The sequence below is a fragment of the Megascapheus bottae genome, chromosome 3 (assembly GCF_031878675.1).
Source record: "Megascapheus bottae isolate mThoBot1 chromosome 3, mThoBot2.hap1, whole genome shotgun sequence".
NCBI lineage: Eukaryota > Metazoa > Chordata > Mammalia > Rodentia > Geomyidae > Megascapheus > Megascapheus bottae.
This window is the reverse complement of record NC_143511.1, coordinates 5,672,685-5,692,548: the sequence shown is the minus strand read 5'-3', so window position 1 is coordinate 5,692,548 and position 19,864 is coordinate 5,672,685. Positions and strand designations below refer to the sequence as shown.

At 38.3% G+C, this 19,864-nt stretch overlaps 1 protein-coding gene across 2 annotated transcripts in view; it reads right to left on the bottom strand.

Annotated features, from left to right (window-relative positions):
- Positions 1 to 19,864, bottom strand: part of Fancc (FA complementation group C) — a 181,791-nt gene that overhangs the window by 106,391 nt on the left and 55,536 nt on the right. For both annotated transcript variants that reach the window (XM_090329496.1, XM_090329497.1), the window contains 3 exons: positions 16,344 to 16,547; positions 13,563 to 13,647; positions 9,064 to 9,158 (listed from right to left, as the gene is read on the bottom strand). In XM_090329496.1, the coding sequence (XP_090185622.1) occupies positions 9,064 to 9,158; positions 13,563 to 13,647; positions 16,344 to 16,505 (342 nt within the window). In that variant the 5' untranslated portion in view covers positions 16,506 to 16,547. The remainder of the gene's footprint in view (positions 1 to 9,063; positions 9,159 to 13,562; positions 13,648 to 16,343; positions 16,548 to 19,864) is intronic.

Genomic DNA, 19,864 nt, shown 5'->3' with positions numbered 1-19,864 from the left:
TCTTGATTGTGGAGTTGACTATAAGGTACATGAGTTTGTCAAAACTACCAAAACTGTATACTTAGAAAGGGAGTGTTTTATTATGTGTAAGTTAACTCAATAATGTTAATTTGTTAAAATACTACACTCATAATATAACAGAAGTCTACATAATAAAATCAAAATATTAAAAGAAACATTGAAGTACTCAGAATCCCATTATCCTAATGAAGCTTTCCAGTTTCTGTGTTCCCTGCTAATTTTAGACTGATGCAAGTATCTTCTGCACAGCTGTTAGCATTTTGTACCAACAATTCTGTATCCAGCTGTTTATGCTACACACATTTTTCACATTTCTCTGGCTACACAAAATGACAACAAAGTATTTTATTAAGTAGATATGTTAGAATTTGGCTATTGCCTAATAATGTCCAAACATTTGGATGCTTTACCTTTCATTCCAATTACAACCATCATTACAAAGAGCATCCTCGTACATAAAGATCCTTTTTTTAAAATTTAAATATAGCTTCAGATAAACTAAGAGCTATGCTAATTTTTATTTTTAAAGCTTTTCATTTCTTAATTTGTGTTAGTTTGCTGGGGCTGCTGCAACAAAGTACCACAAGCTAAAGGGTTTAATCAACTGTAACTTGTCTTACAGTTTGGGATGCCAGGATTCTGTGAGCAAAGTGTCACCAGGGAGATGTGAAGAAAACTGTTCTATATTCTTAGCCCAGGTCCCAGGAGTTTCCTGGAAATCACTGGTATTCCTTAGGTTCCTAAAGCATCACCTTATTTCTGCCTTCATCTTTACATGGACTTCTGTGTGCATGTCTCTGTGTTCAATTATTCCCTTCTCAAAAGGACACCAGTCAGGCTGAACTGGGAGCCCCCTCTAACCCAGTCTGACCCTCGCTTAATTAACCATGTATGCAATGACTCCATTTACAATTAGGGTCACATTTTGAGGTACTGCAGGTTAAGACTTCAACATATTTAATTTTGGGAAAACAAATTTGACCCAAAATGAAGGAATACAGACAATAAAAACTCAAAAGCAGAAAAAAATATAATTAATAAGTGAAGGATCTTTTCAGCCTCCACAAGGCCATTCCTTAGGAATAGTCACTAGTAAGGCCTTCACTTTTCTGACATTTGAATAATTCTTGGTGTTCCACAACCAGCATTTGGTGTCATTAAGGTGTCACACATTAAATTTACTTTGAAAATTTGTAGTCACTAGAAATTGCAAAAGAGTAGTCATGGAATACCTAGACATTTAAACTCTTTTCACCTATGATAGGATATCCAGGGTCCCTAGAAATCTTAGAATCATTGAACCTCAAACTCTGGTGCTTAAAAATGCCTTTGGGGCGGGAGTTTGGCCTAGTGGTAGAGTGCCTGCCTAGCATGCACGAAGACCCGAGGTTCGATTCCTCAGTACCACGTACATAAAAAAAGCTAGAAGTGGTGCTGTGGCTCAACTGGTAGAGCTCTAGCCTTGAGGAAAGTGTTCAGGCCCTGAGTTCAAGTCCCAGGACTGGCAAAAAGAATGCCTTTGATATTGTCTGGCATGCAGTTTATCTGGAAATAATGTGTTTCTCAAATGGCTTTAGAGTCATACTTCATCCCAAAGTAGCCTGGCTTTTTACCAGCTAATAAATTACCACAGCAAATTTAGGACCTCTCATCTCTGAAACAGGGTAATGTACCTATTATCGGAGTTGTGAATACTGAATAAAATGATGCTAATAAAGTACTAAATATTCAACTAACAGCAACTCAAATTTTGCAAACAGAATGTAAATTGTGGCAAAAATATATAATATGTACTGTCTTAACCTGTTTAAGCAAATAGCTCAGTAGTATTATGCATATTTGCATTATTAAGATCTCCAGAACATTTTCATCTTGTAAAAGAAATCCAATTGTGTCTATCAGACAACTCCCCTACCTCCTTCTTCCTCATAGTCTGTCCAAGTTTGTTTGTTTGTAGTATTTGTTACCCTTTTCTTAATAGATGAAAATAAGAAGAGTATATAACTTACAAATTATCTCACTAGCTAAGGCAGGTCTAGATTTTCTGATTCTTAAAAGAATGACTCATTGGTAATTATTCTATTGTTTAGTAGAGCTACTGAAGCCTTCTGATAGCCAGAATTTTTTTAAGTACTCCTTATGTCTACTATAAATGACTATTTAAACCACAAAGCTTTCAAAAAATCTGGAAATCAAGATTTATGAGTTCAAATATGTCTGTTTCCTTCTCATGTTGCTAATTTATATAGAGCCTCCAATGTCATCAATATTAAACAGAACCAGATCTGATAGGAACAATAGTCAAAGTATGACAAAGTATAACAATCTCTAGGTCAGAGAGAGTAAGCCAATTACAGTTACCAGCTTTACAATGCCTGGCTTCTGGGAGGGATGTCAGCCCCCTCAAGAAATGCACATGTGGTCTGGGAGTAGCTGAACTTCAAAACAGATGTAGAAACCATGCAGCCATGTGCAATGCAGACATCTACACATCCCTCACCAATGGCTATTCATTATGAAATACCTTCCACTAAAGGCATGACTTACTCTTCACAGGGATTTACCCTAAATGTCTCAAGAAGCTCTGATCTGGAAATTCAGACATTAATACAGTGAGTCTGTGTCTTAGAAACATATATGTATAATAAACAATACTTCAGACTGAGACACAACGGGAGACTGGAGTGGGGGATTAGGCGAGGACTGGGGGATAGAGCAAGGGATCTGGTCAATGTTCTATTAAAGCCAACTCAATTAATGTTATTGTTTAATGGAAAAGCCAACATGATCATAAAACAAAACAAAGCAAAACAAACTGAAAACATAAAACAGGTCTTTCAGAGAACATCACTAAGCATCTCAAACATCCTGTTTCTAATTGGCAATAAACGTCTTGATCTGGTCTGCTTGAGCAATGGCAACTTACTAAAAAACCAATCTGATACAATTTAGAGTTATAATAAACAGGACTCTATCTAAATGAAATGATAGGAAAAGAAAGAAACAAACAAAACCCCCTAAACATACACAAAAGCACTTAGCTCTGAAGAGGAAGAAAAGGTTCATTCTGAAAAGTTTAATGAAAAGTACAGTATATTCACAATGACTTAGAAGATAAACAGTACTTCCTCAAAACATGCGTATATATAGAGAATAAAATATATTCATGATTAATCTTCATGGGCAGCGTGGATCACATCAAAGGATGTGGAATGCTTGGAAATGTGATTTTCATGTTTTCCAGGGCCTCACAAAAAGTATTTTCTAATATATCCTTGTTGCAAAACTATGAAATGCTGAAAAAAAAACCTTTGGACTAAATAAAAATATGCTACTTAATAAAACAGATGCCATTACATATATTTACTAAATGTACTTGCAGCATTTATTACCAAGGCTTCACATCCTAAGACAGAATGGCAGGAAGTTTTTGTGGGTTTCAAAGCTCCAGGGGAAACACTTTACAAAAGTGATCTGTCAAAATTTTTTTCTCAGTTACCAGTTTCCAGCCACTTTCATTCAAGAACAGGGAACAAAGGGAACTAAATTCATATTGTATTCCCTGAACTATGATCCAAGAGATGTCAAGAACAATGCAGGCAGCAAGGCAAGAGAAGAAGACAAGATCTTTACAGGAGAAGTCCAGGAACGTGGCCTCTCTCAACCCCTCACTCTCTCCTGTCCAGAAGAGATGATCCAGAATATATACATATATTTATCTGTGCCCTTCTGTCTTTCCCACTTTCCTGGCCTATTAAAAAGATGTGTTCTAGCTTAGGTGGTCAGGCTTGCTTCCATCATCAGGTAAGCCAGACGTGTACGTGTGTGTGTGTGTGTGTGTGTGTGTGTGTGTGTATGTGAATGTGCACACACTCTCGTCAGCCTGTGCAATGTCTCTGAGCTGTTTTGTTCTACCTCCTGAGCCACAGCTCAACTTTTAGCTTTTTGGTGGTTAATTGGAGACGAGTCTCTCAGATTTGTCTGCCACAGCAGGCTTTTTCAGTGAACTAAGATCCTCAGCTCTCAGTTTCCTGAGTAACTAAAATTACAGGTATGAGCAATGGGCACCCGCTCATGGCTTACATTTTGAAAATATGTATTAAAAGTAATGGTGCAGCCAGGCACGGTAGCTCACGCCTGTAATCCTAGCTACTCAGGAGCTGAGATCTGAGGATGAGGATCACTGCTCAAAGCCAGCCCTGGCACTAAAGAACATAATACTCTTATCTCTAATTAATCACTAGAAAATAGGAAGTGGGACTGTGGCTCAAGAGGTAGGGTGGTAGCCTTGAGCTGAAGAACTCAAGGACAATGCCCAGGACCAGAGTTCAAGTCCCACAACTGACAAAAAAAGTGAAGTAATATTTTTATTCCCAGTTAGAATCTTATTTCTAAACTGGTCCCAGAGAAAAAGTCCAAGGTGGTTATTAGTTCCTTAAAATCTCAACAACATACAACTATTCCCAATTCCCTGTATAACTTCTCTAATTACCCTATCCCACTAATTTATAAATACAATCACCAGTTGGTATCACAGACCCCTGAAATTTGTCACAAACTATTTTTCTCATCTTAATTTTGACTTTTTTGTTTTGTTTTCTTTTTGCCTAAGTCCCTTATTCTCTAGCCTAACAGGAGCAGCCACTTTGAGCCATGTCTAATCTTCTATTTATACACTCTTATTTTTCCAGGAGGAAAATATCTGCCTCCACCATATTTTACCAGATAATCTATTCATCAAATAATTACTGAATGCTTATAGATATGCCCATCACTGTGCTAGGCTGTACAACAAGGATTTTGCTCTCCTCCCATTGAACTTGTAACCTAGGTGGAAGATCATAATGGGGACACAGAAAAAACAATCTGCATATCAGGGGTATTTGTCAGTAAGAAGGAAACTGAGTCCAAGTAGGGAGAACTAGAATGACAATAAAGCTCACTTGACTAGTAGCCTGATAACAGTCACCAGAAAACTGGGTATAGGTGGCTCACATCTATAGTCTTAGCTCCTTAGGAGGTTGAGATCTGAGAATCGCAGTACAAAATCAGCCTAGATAGGGAAGTACATGAGACTCCAATTAACCAGAGGTGGAACTATGGTTTAAGTGGCAGAATGCTAGCTGTGAGTGAAAAAGTGCAAGGACAGCAACAGGCCCAGAGTTCAAGACCAACACATACACACACACAGCCACAAGAAGCAGCTGTGCAACTCCCTGAACAAAAAGCTGGGGAAGACGATAAATCTTAGGGAAGGTATTACTGAGTGTACGTGAGTGAGATCTTTTTAAAATCTTCTTCTGGATGAGACAATAGAAGTAAGAGTAGAAGCAGTAAGAAGGACAGCTAAGGGATTCTACTACAGTCCTGAAGAGGGCAGTGGTGCAGAGGACAGAAGCAAAAGGTGTGAAGTCAGAGAAGGTAGTCATACCCTGGAGACGTATAATAAGTAGCTTCAAAAGATGTGTTCAGAGACAGGACAGGATGTACAATAGACAGAATAAGGATAATTCCAGAGTGCTGACCTGAGAAACAGGAATTATAAAGTTGCTTTTAACTGAATTAGGAATACATGCAGGAGGAACAGGCTTTGGAAGGAAGAGCAGACATTCATGTTGAATATGTTTAGTGTACGTTGCTCAGTGACATTCAATTGGAGAGGTCAGATATGCAGTTAGGTCTGTGGAGTTCAGGGGAGAGGTCTGGCCTTGGGATGTATATTTAGAAGTTGTAGCTGATGCACAAGCTTATATACCCACGCGCATACACGCACGCACACACACGAACTCTGGTATATACACATGCAGGCTCACTTACCAACTGAGACTTCTCTCATGGATCTTTTCCATTTGGTCTTGTAATAAATTAAAATAGATGTTTTAATTCACATTAAAACATAAGCAGGCATGGTGGCTCACGCCTGTAATCCTAGCTACTCAGGAGGCTGACATCTGAGGATCAGCCCACACAGGAAAGTCCAGGAGATTTTTATCTCCAATCAACCACTGGTGCTGTGGCTCAAAGTGGTAGAGTGCTAGCCTTGAGCAGAAGAGTTAAGGGACAGTGCGCAAGCCCTGAGCTCAAGCCCAATGACTGACAAAAAATAAAAAATAGATAAATGTTGGATTGTCTATATTTTAGGGAAATTAAGAAACTCTAAATGAGGGCTGGGAGTTTGGCCTAGTGGTTAAAGTGCTTGCCTAGCATGCATGAAGACCCGGGTTCAATTCCTCGGTACCACATATAGAAAAAAAAAGCCGGAAGTGGTGCTGAGGCTCAAGTGGTAGAGCTCTAGCCTTGAGAAAGTCCAAGGACAGTGCTCAGGCCCTGAGCTCAAGACCAGGACTGGCAAAAAAAAAAAAAAAAAAGAAATTCTAAATGATTAAAAATTTACTTACTTTTCTTTGGTGGGTCATGGGGCTTGAACTCAGCATGGGTGCTGTTCCTGAGCTCTTCAGCTAAAGACTACCGGCCTACCCCTGGGCCTGGGAATTGTGCCTGAACTCTACAGCTCAAGGCTACCACCCTACCCTTGGGCCAAGCCCACTTCCCATTTTCTAGGAGTTAATTGGAGATAAGTCTCTGGTTCTTTTGTGCCTGGGCTGGCTTTGAACCTTGATCTTCAGATCTCAGCCTACTCAATAGGTAGGATTACAGGCGTGAGCCACTGTGTCTAGCAAAATTTACATACACTCAGTAGCTTTTTATTTTGTAACTGCTATGAGCTAGGAACATAAGATATTCTGTAGAACTTAATGTCCAGTACGCTGACAAATACTGCGAAACAGTTACATCCTGAAGTCAAAATAATTTTAAGTTTTAATTCATAAAATCAGGTCGCTATTTTTCAAGACCACATGAAGAGTACTAGGCCAGGAGGCTAATGAAAGAATTCTGTCTTGTGAACACAAGTTCCTTTCCAGAAATGCACACATTAGAGGAGCTTCAGGCTACTAGTGAAAGCAGGAGAGATGGCACCTGGTTAGGGGTTTCCCCTGGCCTTAATGTTGTTTCATGGCCGGTCCCAGGTGAAGCGGCCCATGTCAAGCATAGCGTACGACAAGGAGGGCTCAGCTCCCACGTGAAAGACCCTCACACCTATTTCATCTTTGCTGCCCTGGGCGGGAGTGAGCATGCTCGATGTCTTCCTGAAGTCATGCCACGAAGCATCAGGACCAAGTCCTTTCCCTGGGGAGATGGCAACCATACTTTATAACCCGCATACAAATCCTCTTCCCACTGGCTATGAAGATGAGTAAAGTGAACCTGGACCATCACCCAGGCACCCACAACCACAGCTTTGGTTTGGACCATTCCTCCGCACGTGTACCAGAAAAGTATGTGGGACCTGAAGCTCACCTTCCTCTCTCATATCAAATGACAAATTGTTCTTCCATCCCTTTGCTTGTAGCAGGAGATGGACTAAATAAATAGTTTAAACATAGTTTGGTAATGAAAAAAACAGTATTCTTATTATATGACCAATTTTAGGATATACTGAGCAGTCATACGAACTTATATGCTAAATAGACATTAAAATTCAAAATATTCAATAAAAAGGAAAACTTTTTAAATTACAAATGGAAACAGAGCTGTGGCCTAAGTGGTAGGGCAATAGCCTTGAGCACAAAAGTTCAAGGATAGCACCGTGGCCCTGAATTCAAGCCTCAGAACCAGCACAACTAACTAAATATAAAAACTAAAAATCAAAAACTAAATTTGTTATTCTATTTATATAGCCTTTTTCTCTAATTCTACTCATGAGAACCTTTTCTCCGCCTTTCCATGAATTTTCCTTGCAATTCAATTTTATATTTTCTTTAATTCCTCCAATAATTTTCACTTTTACTGTACCTTCCCTCCTTTCAATCTAACAGAAAAATAAAAATACTTTGTCTTCTCTGTTAGCAATTTTGTCTAAAATGAAAGAACTGTAAAAAGCAGCAAATGTAACAAGCCAGACTGACGGACAAAACTTTGCACATTAATCTGGTTGGGTGATTTCATAATACTAAGCAGCTAATGTGAACCATATGTACATGAAGTGGAGTCTGACAGGCATCAGCAAGTCCTTGGATTGTGGCAGCAGGTCAGTGAGGGTAACAGGAGAAAAAAAAAAAAACTAGCCAACATGAGAGTGGTGGGGCCAGCGGAGGCCCAGTCTTATCACATTCTCCAATTGTATCCAGTCTTCTCAGAAAGGAAGCTTGGAGCAGACAGGGAAATTCAAGAAGCCATCAACTATGAACTGGTGCTACAGGTAACATCTTTGTCAAGAGCAAGCAGTGGCCAACAGGTGCTAGTCTGAGAACACACAGGCTCAGGTACTACTCATTTAAGAACACAAAATAAACACTGCTTACTCCTTGAACATTTTCACATACAGAACAGAGGTACTGGCGAAGGCAGAGAGGGAGAGAAGTTCTTGGAGAGGAATTATATAAGGATTTACACTAGGTTGGGAGAAAGAAATTGTTTTTTGGAAGACGACAATTGCTGGAAAGAAATGGAGTACATTCTTTTAATTATCTGAATGTAGCTTTTCAAAACCACTCAACACTATGTCTTGTCAGCTTTGGGAAGTCCATCCGAAGGATACTATTTTTTGGAATTAACAATCAAAAAAAAATGAACTCAAGTAACTTTTGCATTTAGCAAAATACTTTGCTTTAAAAAAAAAACAAAAACTTCTGGGCCAGGAGTTTGGCCTACTGGTAGAGTGCTTGCCTCGCATACACAAACACCTGGGTTTGATTCCTCGGTACCACATACGTAGAAAAAAAAAGCCAGAAATGGTGCTGAGGCTCAAGCAGTAGAGCTTTTAGCCTTGAGAAAGTCCAAGGACAGTGCTCAGGCCCAGAGCTCAAGCCCAGGACTGGTAAAAAAAAAAAAAAAAACTTCTAAAACATAATGGAACTGGACCAAAAGGGGGAAAAAAATCAATGAAAACAAGAGAAAAATAAAAATAAAAGGCACTCAAAAGGAACTACCTTCAAATAATCAATTTATTTCAAAGCAATGTTAAGCAAGATTTATTCTTACCCGTATCCACAAGTTAAGTTCTGATTCGCCAGAATTCTGTGGCTCTTTTTTAATCAGACAGCATAAGCACCATAGTAGACATTTTTGGCTTTCATCTGTAAAAGAAAAAGATAATCTATGTAAAAACATTAAGTTTGAAAATCTCAAAAGTCCTGGATTTACAAAACAAGTATACATGACTATGGTTAAAACTTAGCTTTGTGGGTTGGTTTTTTTGTGGGTTCAGGATCACTTACATTTAGCTCTTGTGTGGTCAAATTCCGTTTTTGTAACAGCAGCAGTTTTAAAAGCCAAACAAGAATGATGGGAAGATTGGGGGAAAACTGGGCTTTTTTCAAAATCAGCCTTTTATTTCACATTTCAAACCATTAGTAATTTCAGCCTTTTAAAGCAACACAACTAGTATGAACAGACACAACAGCAGTCAGTATTTCCAATTTAATCCTTTAATTTGTTAAATTGCCAAAATGTACTACCTATTAAAAACACAGTTAATAAAACAAACAATTGTTTTCACATGTACCCTGATTAGTAGCAAATGATCTGCATAAAATAGAAACTTGTGAGGCAGTGTTGGCTCAAGAGCCAACACTCAGGAGGCTAAAATCTGAGGATCACAGTTCAAAGCCAGCTGGGGCAGGAAAGTCTGTGAGACTCTTACCCAATCAATCGCAGAAAAAGCAGGAAGTGGTAGAGCACTAGTCTTAAGCAAAAAGAAACTTAAGAAATAGTGCCCAAGGGGCCGGGAGTTTGGCCTAGTGGTTAAAGTGCTTGCCTAGCATGCATGAAGACCCGGGTTCGATTCCTCGGTACCACATACATAGAAAAAAGCCAGAAGTGATGCTGAGGCTCAAGTGGTAGAGCTCTAGCCTTGAGAAAGTCTAAAGCCAGTGCTCAGGCCCTGAGCTCAAGCCCAGGACTGGCAAAAAAAAAAAAAAAGAAATAGTGCCCAAGCCAAGTTCGAGCTCCGGGATCAGCATGCATACATACATACATACATTCATACATACATTCATACATACATTCATACATACATAGAAACGCATTGCATGCTCTCAATTCTTTACTCTAAAATTTAAAACTTTACCAAATACATGATGAAAACACCAGACTGCGAAATCTTACATTTGACAGAAACAGCTACTTGATGGACCATTTCATTTATATCTATGATAACTTAGTCCATTCCAGGTGATTTGATAACCAGAATAAGAATTTTAAAATGAAAGAAGGAGGAGGGCAGTTACTAAATTTAAAGGAATCTAAAAGATGAGTAAGTTCCTCGGGAGTCGATTCTGCACAGCTAGTAAAGTAGTATGTTCATGTTTTTCTCTCAAAAGTAAAAGGAGAATCCAGGTTGGATAAGAGTCATCCAATCTATAAATATTGCATGTTTGCCCAGAACAAAATTAATGGAGTGCACGGAAATTAATACATCTGGTGGCACACCTGTAATCCTAGCACTCAGGAGGATCATGAGCTGAAGCTAGCCAGGACTACATACCAAACAGCAATCAGGGCAGAAAGTCCATGGAGGTAAGAGTCTCTTGGGGACTTTCCTGCCCAGGCTGGCTTTGAATTGTGATCATCATCAGATCTCAGCCTTTTGAATAGCTAGGATTACATGTGTGAGCCACCAGTGCCCAGCTCCATGAGACTATTATCTCCTGCGAACCACCAGAAAACCAGAAGGGACTCTGGGGTTCAAGGTGGTAGAGCACTAGCCTTGAGCCAAGAAGCTTAGGAACAGTGCCCGGGTCCTGAGTTCAAGCCCCAACAACTGACACTGACACTGACACACTGACACACACACACACACACACACACACACACACACACACACACACACACACACACACTAAAAAAGGGAAACATAACATTTGCTTGTAGAAGATATCACAGAATAAAGATACTCTGTCTCTCCATCAATCTTTTTCTCTCCTTTTTTGCAGGGGCAATACAGAGATTTGAACTTTTCACATTTGCCAAGGAGGCCACATGAATGCATTAACATGCACACACAGGTACTCAAAAGTTATTTCTGGAAAGATGTTTGAGCAACACTGGCCTGCTATTTATAAACTTAGGTCACATACAGTGTTAAACTGTTATACACAGTGCTAACTTACTAGTTTGGGTATTTAGATCTAAAACTTGAGCAAGGAGAATCTGAGGGGGATTTGGAGGAGACTAGTGGAAAGAAGCAGGGCAGAAAGGAAAGGGATAGAGTGGGCATGGTTGAGTATGCAACATACACGTGTATACACAGAGTCAAAGAAAAATACTGTCCTTTTCTTCCCTGGTTCACGGTTCTTTGGTCCCTCTAACTCATGTTTCATGCTTACTAAGCTACCACTTCAACCAAATCTGCAGCCTAGCCTTCTGCTGGTTATTTTGGAGATGGGATATAGGGAACTTTTTCTGTTCAGGTTGACCTGAAACCACAATCCTCTAGATTTCAGCCTCCTGGACTAAGATTACAGGCATAGACCACCATGTCCAACTGGTTTGTGGGTCTTACTTATAATGACTTAAGACAGGATAGAAAAGGGAACCTATACAGTTCCTTAAAACAATGGGTAAACCAGGTGCTGGTGGCTGTAATCCTAGCTACACAGAATGCTGAGTTTTGAGGATTGCCACTCAAAGTCAGCCTGGGCAGGAAAGTCCACAAAACACTTATCTCCAATTAACCACCAAAAAGCTGGAAATAAGAGCTGTGGCTCAATTGGGACAGCATTAGCCTTAAGCAAAAAAGCTCAGGGAGATACACACACACACACACTCAATGGACATTATTCATTTATTTTTGGTTTTAATGACAGTGTCATGCAATGAGGCTTCTGATTTTTAAAAAAATGGAAAGCATATATTAAATTAGCAGAGGATTACAACAGCACAAAACTTGGATACATAAGACCGTATATGATGAGGCTAAATGAAAGGATCTCCAGAATATGTTTTATATCATGTGATTATTGTTCTTAATGTACTATTTCTGTTCTCTTTCACTGCCCTTTGGTTAATCTCATATTATTACAGTTTCTGACTTTGTTACCTGGCATATTGTATATATGTTTATTTGAAATAGGAAAGGGGAGGGGGGAACAAGATGATTGGGAGGAGCTGGGGGGAGGGAAATGGGGACAAAAACATGAGAAAGCGTATCAATGGGTGAGAAGTAATGTATCTACTAAATGTAACTATAAGCCCTCTATACAATACAATAAAAAAAATTTCACTAGTTAACACCCCATTTTTGCAGAAGCAAATGCTAATCTGCAATGCAACAGCTGAGTTTTAGTTTCAAGTACAACACAACTACTGGATTCATAATGATTTTACAGTTGTAATTTGTAAAAATCTATGTAACTTAAACTGTCTCTTCGATAATAAAATAAATATAACTACATTAAAATAAAAAATATGGAAAGCATATATTAAATTAGCTAGTAATTTGGTCAATACAAAACAAAAAATCCTCAGAGGCATTTGCTACCCCTGTTCTGGACTCTAGGATAACAAAGAAAACTAAAATCACAGTTCCTGCTCTCTGGAAGTATTTAGTGCTTTAGGGCTTCATACAGTGGAGTAAGTATTATAATGAAGGGAGAAGCGAAGAGTCCCTAACTCAGCCTCTAAAGGCTATTTCAAAGAAGGCCTAAAAGAACAAAAACTGAAGAGAGGAAAGGGAAATCAACTCCAGAAGTTGCAGGCCTTCAGGATCTGCTAGCAATTGACCTGTATAATGAAGATGAACAGGTTAAGCAGGAGGTCCATGAAGGAATACCTCCCCTAAAGTGTCAACAAATTCTCTCAATATTAACAAAACCTGAATGGCTAATCCACAGCAGAAGAATGATTTTCCAACACAAGGGAATAATATGACAGTATGAAACTGAAACATAAATTAATTTGGCATCATTAATATGACCATTTCTTATTGAATTTAAAATGAGATAATGGAAGTTCTTAAAGATAACACTTAGTATTTAAGTCATGTGAAACTAAGCCTTTAAACCTAATTACTTACGAGGCAGAAATCAGGAGGATTATAGTTCAAACCCAACCCAGACAAAAAAGTTCATGAGACCTGTCTCAATAATAAAAAGCTTGGTACAATGGAGCATTCCAGCTATGTAGGAAAGATAAATCAGAACGATACAATCTCGCTCAGCCTGGATAGAAACTGGAAACTCTATCTGAAAAACCTATAAAGCACAAACAGGAGGGGACATAGCTCAAGCAATAGAGTACTGCTTAGTGCAAGGGCCTGAATTCAAAACCTTAGTACCATAAAAAATAGACAAATACATAGACAGACAGACAGACAGACAGACAATACTCTCTGTAATAGAACAATAACCTTTGATAAGTTATTTCATGAAAAACAGGAGAAAGGCTTATCACTGAAGTCTCTGTATTTTGGTAACCAATGCAAAGATTAAAATTGTCATTATAAGTGTATATGTTTGAGAGGACACATCTTGGATTCTTACCATGTGCTAAGATAAAAGGATTCCGACAAGCTTTAGTGAACAGGTTACCAATTGCAGGATATCTTCCTATGATTATATTAAAATCCTGTAAAGGAAAATGACATTTTGGTTAGAACAGGGCAGCCTGCAACTCAGAAGACTGAAATGATGTTGTAATTTGAGGAAGCCCCAATTTCCTTTGTTTAAGTGTACTTTAGAAAGTACACACACATTCAAATAAAATTTAACAAGCTATGAACTGTCAACCTAAACTTCATCCTTAAATCAGGTCATCAGAACTAAGAAATATGATATAAATTAGGTAAAATAATTTCTGTTACACAATCAATTTTATTTCACTCATAATTAATAGTCAAGAAAAAGGTTACTTCATTTAAAAATTATAGACTGTATAAAAGCACAAAATATAAAAATGGCAATTAGTAATTACATGATCTAATATCTTCATCTTAGTATTTCACTCTGGCATAAGAAAGGTTCCTAACTCAGCTATTTCAAAGAGGGTTTAAAAGGACAAGAACTCCGGAACTTGTAAAAAGAAATAAAAGCAGCCAAACATAAAGATATATATCTCTGTTTATTACTATTTTGATTGCTATATGTACAATGACATCATACTTAATTACAACAATCTAAACCCTGGAGAGAGAAAAATCAACCAAATAGAAAACAGCTTAAGATTTAAAAATACACATGCTATTACACAATTGGCTCTTTTCCCATTTTTTTACCTTTCATAAAAGTTCAAAAATTAGACCAAACTAACATAATATGCAGGTAGGCAGAAACAAAAAGCATTTCCTGCTTTTACAGCAACAAATTCATTTCTCAGCATCAAGGCTAGTTCTAGACTTTCTGGGATCACATAAAGGTCAAGTTACCTAAATCATAGCATAAAAAACTTTAGAAATTAGCATTGGTTCTTCACACAGAGCATTATCTCTCCTTCTAATTTCTAAAGACATATGAACTCATGTTATCAACAAATTATTCTTCAAATTCCTTTCTTGCTTGTTTAAAGGAAGAGAAGTATTATAGGGGAGCAACTTGTGTTATGTGCCAATTTGGCTTTGAAACTTTTCACTGAAACTTAAAAAACCATATAAAATAATAAATGTTCATAGTAAGAAAACATGTACTATCAGGCTGGGAGTGTGGCCTAGTGGTAGAGTGCTTGCCTAGCATGCATGGAGCCCTGGGTTCGATTCCTCAGTACCATATACACAGAAAAAGCCAGAAGTGGTACTATGGCTCAAGAGGTAGAGCTCTAGCCTTGAGAAAGAGGAAGGAAGCAAGGAAGCAAGGAAGCAAGGAAGGAAGGAAGGAAGGGCAGGAAGGAGGGAGGGAGGGAGGGAGGGAGGGAGGGAGGGAGGGAGGGAGGGAGGGAGGGAGGGAGGAAGAACAATCATAAAAAATATCTATTACTATAAAAATCAATACTATGAACTACTAAAAATAGTAAAGACCCTAAAATCCTTAATTTTCCTTTAAAAAGATTTCTTATTGATCCATTCATCAACTGAGGGACATCTAGGTTGGTTCCATATCTTTGCTATGGTAAATATTTGTACACAATGGAATTCTATGCTGCGGTCAGAAAGAATGACATCGTCCCACTTGTTAGGAAATGGAAAGACTTAGAAAAAATCATATTAAGTGAAGTAAGCCAGACTCAAAGGAACTTAGGCTCAATGGTTTCCCTCATTTGTCATAATCAGTAGAAACCTTGGGCTCTCCTAGCAGAGATTTGCAATAGAGCAAAACCTTGATACATAAGGCCATATAGTATGAAGCTAAATGAAAGGACCTCTAGGATATAGAAACAAAAGCCATATAATGAATGATTGTTGTCCTTAATGTACTATGTTATCTCTCATCTCTTTTGCTGTCCCTTGGTTATCTCATATTGTTACAGTATCCCACTTTGTTACCTGATATATTGGATATATTTGTATTTGGTTATTTGAAATTGGATAGGGAAGGGGGAAAAACAAGATGAGGGGTGGGGGTGCAGGGGAGGAAAATGGGGATCAAAACATGTGAAAGGGTATCAATGTATGTGAATTAATGCACCCTCTATCTGGCAAATATCATGTAACCCTTCTATTAATTACAATAAAAAATATATGAAAAAAATAAAAAGATTTCTTAAATTATTTCTGAGATCTTAGTTTTTACTTTTAACCTCAATATCACAACAACCTCTTATGAGAGGTCACTTGAAAACAAACTAAGGAAAGAATAAACATTTCAATAACATTCTCAAGATTTGAGGTTTGTGGGGCTTGAACTCTGGGCCTAGGAGCTGTCCCTGAACTCTTCAGTTCAAGGCTAGCGCTCTTCCACTTGAGCCACAGCGCCACTTTTACTTTTCTGGTGGTTAATTGGAGATAAGAGTCTCACAAATTTTCATGCCTGGACTGGCTTTGAACCGCAATCCTTAGATCTCATCCTCCTGAGGAATTAGATTACAGATGTGAGCCACGGGAACCCAGCTTAGGAGGGGGGTGTCATTTTATAGTTCCCCCCAGTTCCCCCAAAGCTGAGGACCAAACTCAGGGCCTTGCACTTGCCAGGCAAGTGCTCTTCCCCTGAACTAAATCCCCAACCCCTTGGAAAGAAGCTACTGAGTGTAATACCTAGGGGCAATATGTCTTTCTAATCCTTCAATATGTTAAGTTCACAATAGAAATCTCTAACCCTAGAGAGCATTCTGGCTTGATGAAATCTGAAAGCCCTTGAAGTCACAAAATACTTTTATTATTTGGGTCTACTACTTACCATCTCTTTCAAAGACTCATACATTTGCTTCAGGAACTCCTGGAACTGAGGCAGGTGAAAACAGATGTCATGCTGACTTTCTAGAGTAGAGGCCTGTTCCCACTTTGAAAGCTTCTTCAACCAAAACTGACATTCAGAAGCAAGCAAGGAATCTTGAGCCATCTTGGGAAAAGGTGATATCCTGTCACAGAGGCCTGCCAAGCACTGAAATAAGTAATAAACAAATCAAACTCACAAAAAGAAACAAGGCATTTTATCAGTGTCTTTGTGATCCACAGATCAGTAAAGAGGGACTCCAAGAGACTCAAATAGCCTGCCTAGAGGCTGGAGTCATCTTTTAATCACTTTTAAATGTGTCTCCCAGCTGTAACTCTGATTTTTACCATCTGAACTTTCTATCATGAATAATACAATTAAACTAAAGTTGTTATATAAGTACATGCTAATTATGTACAAAAAGCTCAGTTGATAATACTTTATATCTTCTTTTGCTAAGACTAGGCTATTTTTAAAATGTCCTAAATATGAAGTTTCTTTGAGTATTCTAATGTATTAAGAAATCAAAAACATCCCTGAGTATTTACAAGTAGTTTGTGCTGAATAAATGTTTTTGTACTTCTTTTGTTTTATATGTGTATCTTGCTTCTCATTTAGGTATAAAAGTTCTGTTCATTACTGTCTAATGAGTTTTCTTCCCAGTTTCTCTTTTCTTAGAAAAATAGGACATAATTTAGTCCACATGCATCAATTTAAACATTTGGGTAAAAATTGCTTTACATGATTCATGTTAAAATCATTCACAAGCACAGGCTACATTTTAGTAAACGTAAACATTTCTAGTACTAGAAGGAGTACTAGTCTTAAGAAATGGAAATCAAAATCTCTAAAGCTTGACTTCCTACCCCTGAAGCCCATGTTTGAAGCATCTCAGGGATCTGAAGAGACATGCGCCTCTGGGGGAACAGCGCAGTGAACTCCAGCACCTTTGCTCCCAGTGAGACACCCTCCACCATCATGTGGGAAGCTACATGGCAGAGAAGGAATCCCTTCTCAACAGGTGCAGGCCTTCAGAGACTCCTGCAAGGATGACAGCAGTAGAGTCATTTCTAGAGGCTGCAATGTGAGCAGCAAGTGAAGTGAGCATCATTAGCAGATAAATTGCTCCTATTTAAATATCAAAACTATGAACATGGGAAAAGAAAAAGAAATTTAAGAAGTCTTAGTATTTGGACTGCAATGCAAAAAAACAATAAAGCCCTCTAGATTGAGAAAGTGAAAGTTTAAAAGTAATAATCAACAACTTGCAGTTTTAGAAAGCTAGATCAAAACAAAAACAGAATAAGAAATTTAGTAAGAGATAAATTAAATGCAAATGGACAAAGGTGGTCCTTGTGGGCTCCTAGCCTTACCGCCTCCCCTTCTCTTCCTTTCACTGCTCGCACCATCCAAGTCATCACCAATACTCATCAAGCCTACTTGAAAAATTAATCCATGGGGTCTGGCTGAACTGCATCACTGCTTCACTTCTTTCCCATCTCCTTGCTCACACTCTACTCCATCCCATCTCGTACTGGTATCTCACAAATGTCCTCTCCCAGATCTCATACGTCTCTCTCTGATCCTCTTTAATAGACAAAAACCAACTTGCACAAATACATACACTTTCTCTTTCATCACTTCTTTTTTTAAAGAAACCAGTTTTTGTAGAAAGCCCCCCAATATCTTACTGGAGTCTGTACGCCTTGTGACAGTGGCTCTAGTACCCCTTCAAGCCTTCCTACTTCTACTTTATGCACACCAGTCAGTCCAGGCCTCTCTTTCTTCACCTGCTCCAGAAACAGACCTAATTCTTCTCTGCTCCCATGTCTTTCCCAGATTTTTTTTACAAACCCTCATAGTATCCTGGACACAGATTTGGTCACTTAGTTACTATTTCCTTTGCTACCATGTATTTTCCCTGTCTTCCTAGAACGTAGTACACGGTCAGGCTAAGGACTTGTACATTTTCTACTGCACAGATAGCTCTATTCGATTAGAACTGGCCTGAAAACTAACTCTTCACTCTCCGAGGAGGAGTAGCCATGGAAAGTGAGATAGAACTCATGAATGTCTCTTAGGGTATAACTAACAGAGGTTGGACATTTTTTCCTTATATAATTTCACTACTGGGGCCGGGAGTTTGGCCTAGTGGTAGAGTGCTTGCCTAGCATGCACAAAGACCCGGGTTTGATTTCTTGGTACCACATACATAGAAAAAAAGCTGGAAGCGGTGCTGAGGCTCAAGTAGTAGAGCTCTAACCTTGAGAAAGTCCAAGGACAGTGCTCAGGCCCTGAGCTCAAGCCCAGGACTGGCAAAAAAAAAAAAAAATAATAATAATAATAATAATTTCACTACTATTAGGCCTGTCTTTTATGAGGACATGTTTCTCAGCCATTAAGTTCCTACATGTTCCCAAATCTTGCTCCATCCACCTTCCTTCCAACCCCATTTAGTTGGGACAGAATGACTACAGTAAACTTAATTTTGGTTTTCTCCTTTCTCTCTCATAAATAGCTAAAAGTTGGCTAGAAAGGCCAGCACAGGACAGATGGACTCTAAGAAACCCACATGACTTTTCTTTCCTTTTTATTTCTTAAATAATTTATGTAAAAAATGGTTTCTGAGGTTCTAAATTTTAAAATACAGACTAATAAGTATGGACCTTTAAAGAAGAAAATCTAGTTAGAACTGGTTATTGTGCCAAAATAAAAAAAATGAAAAGCTGAAAACCAGAAGTCATGGAGTAACAGAATAATAGAGATCAATGAAGAATCTCCTGCAATCAAGGCTGGAACTAATTATGATCTTACATTAGGAACCACTGGGGTCCTTACCATTTCTCCAACCACACCCCCCAAAAAAAAAACTATCAAAGAAAATAATGCTACACATGAGGTTATTTGTAGAGAATTCTTCCACCAAACTGGGAGAACAATGATGCTAAACTATCATACACAAAATCAAATCGCAACTTCAACTCAAATTGTACTTTCTGATGTGGGTCATTACTAGAGCAAATCAGTATCGTACTTGGCACCTATAATAGTGGAGTTGCAAGCATAAATGTGTAAATTACATTTCTTCATCTGGATATGCTGAGAACACAGACCTTTACTTCATGTGTCACAGGACATAGACACACCAAGCACATTATACCTACACTGGTCCTTTGAAGATTGCCAAGATGATAGGTCCTGTAGAGTAGTAAGATACCTTTCTTGTATTCCAGATAGTTGTATACAAATCTAAAGAACCTATCACTTCAGGATGTTTCTTGTAATGCCATGGTCTGTGCTAACTTAACATATGCCTTTTAAAATGAGAATACATGAAAAACTAATAGCAATGGCTGTCTCCAGTAAAGTGATCTGGGTTGCAAGAAAAGATCTTAGGTTTCACTGACTATTCTTTGATCCTTTACAGTCCAATACTGTGTAAATTATCCACTCAAATTTAATAATAAGTGAACAAAAAGTAAAGT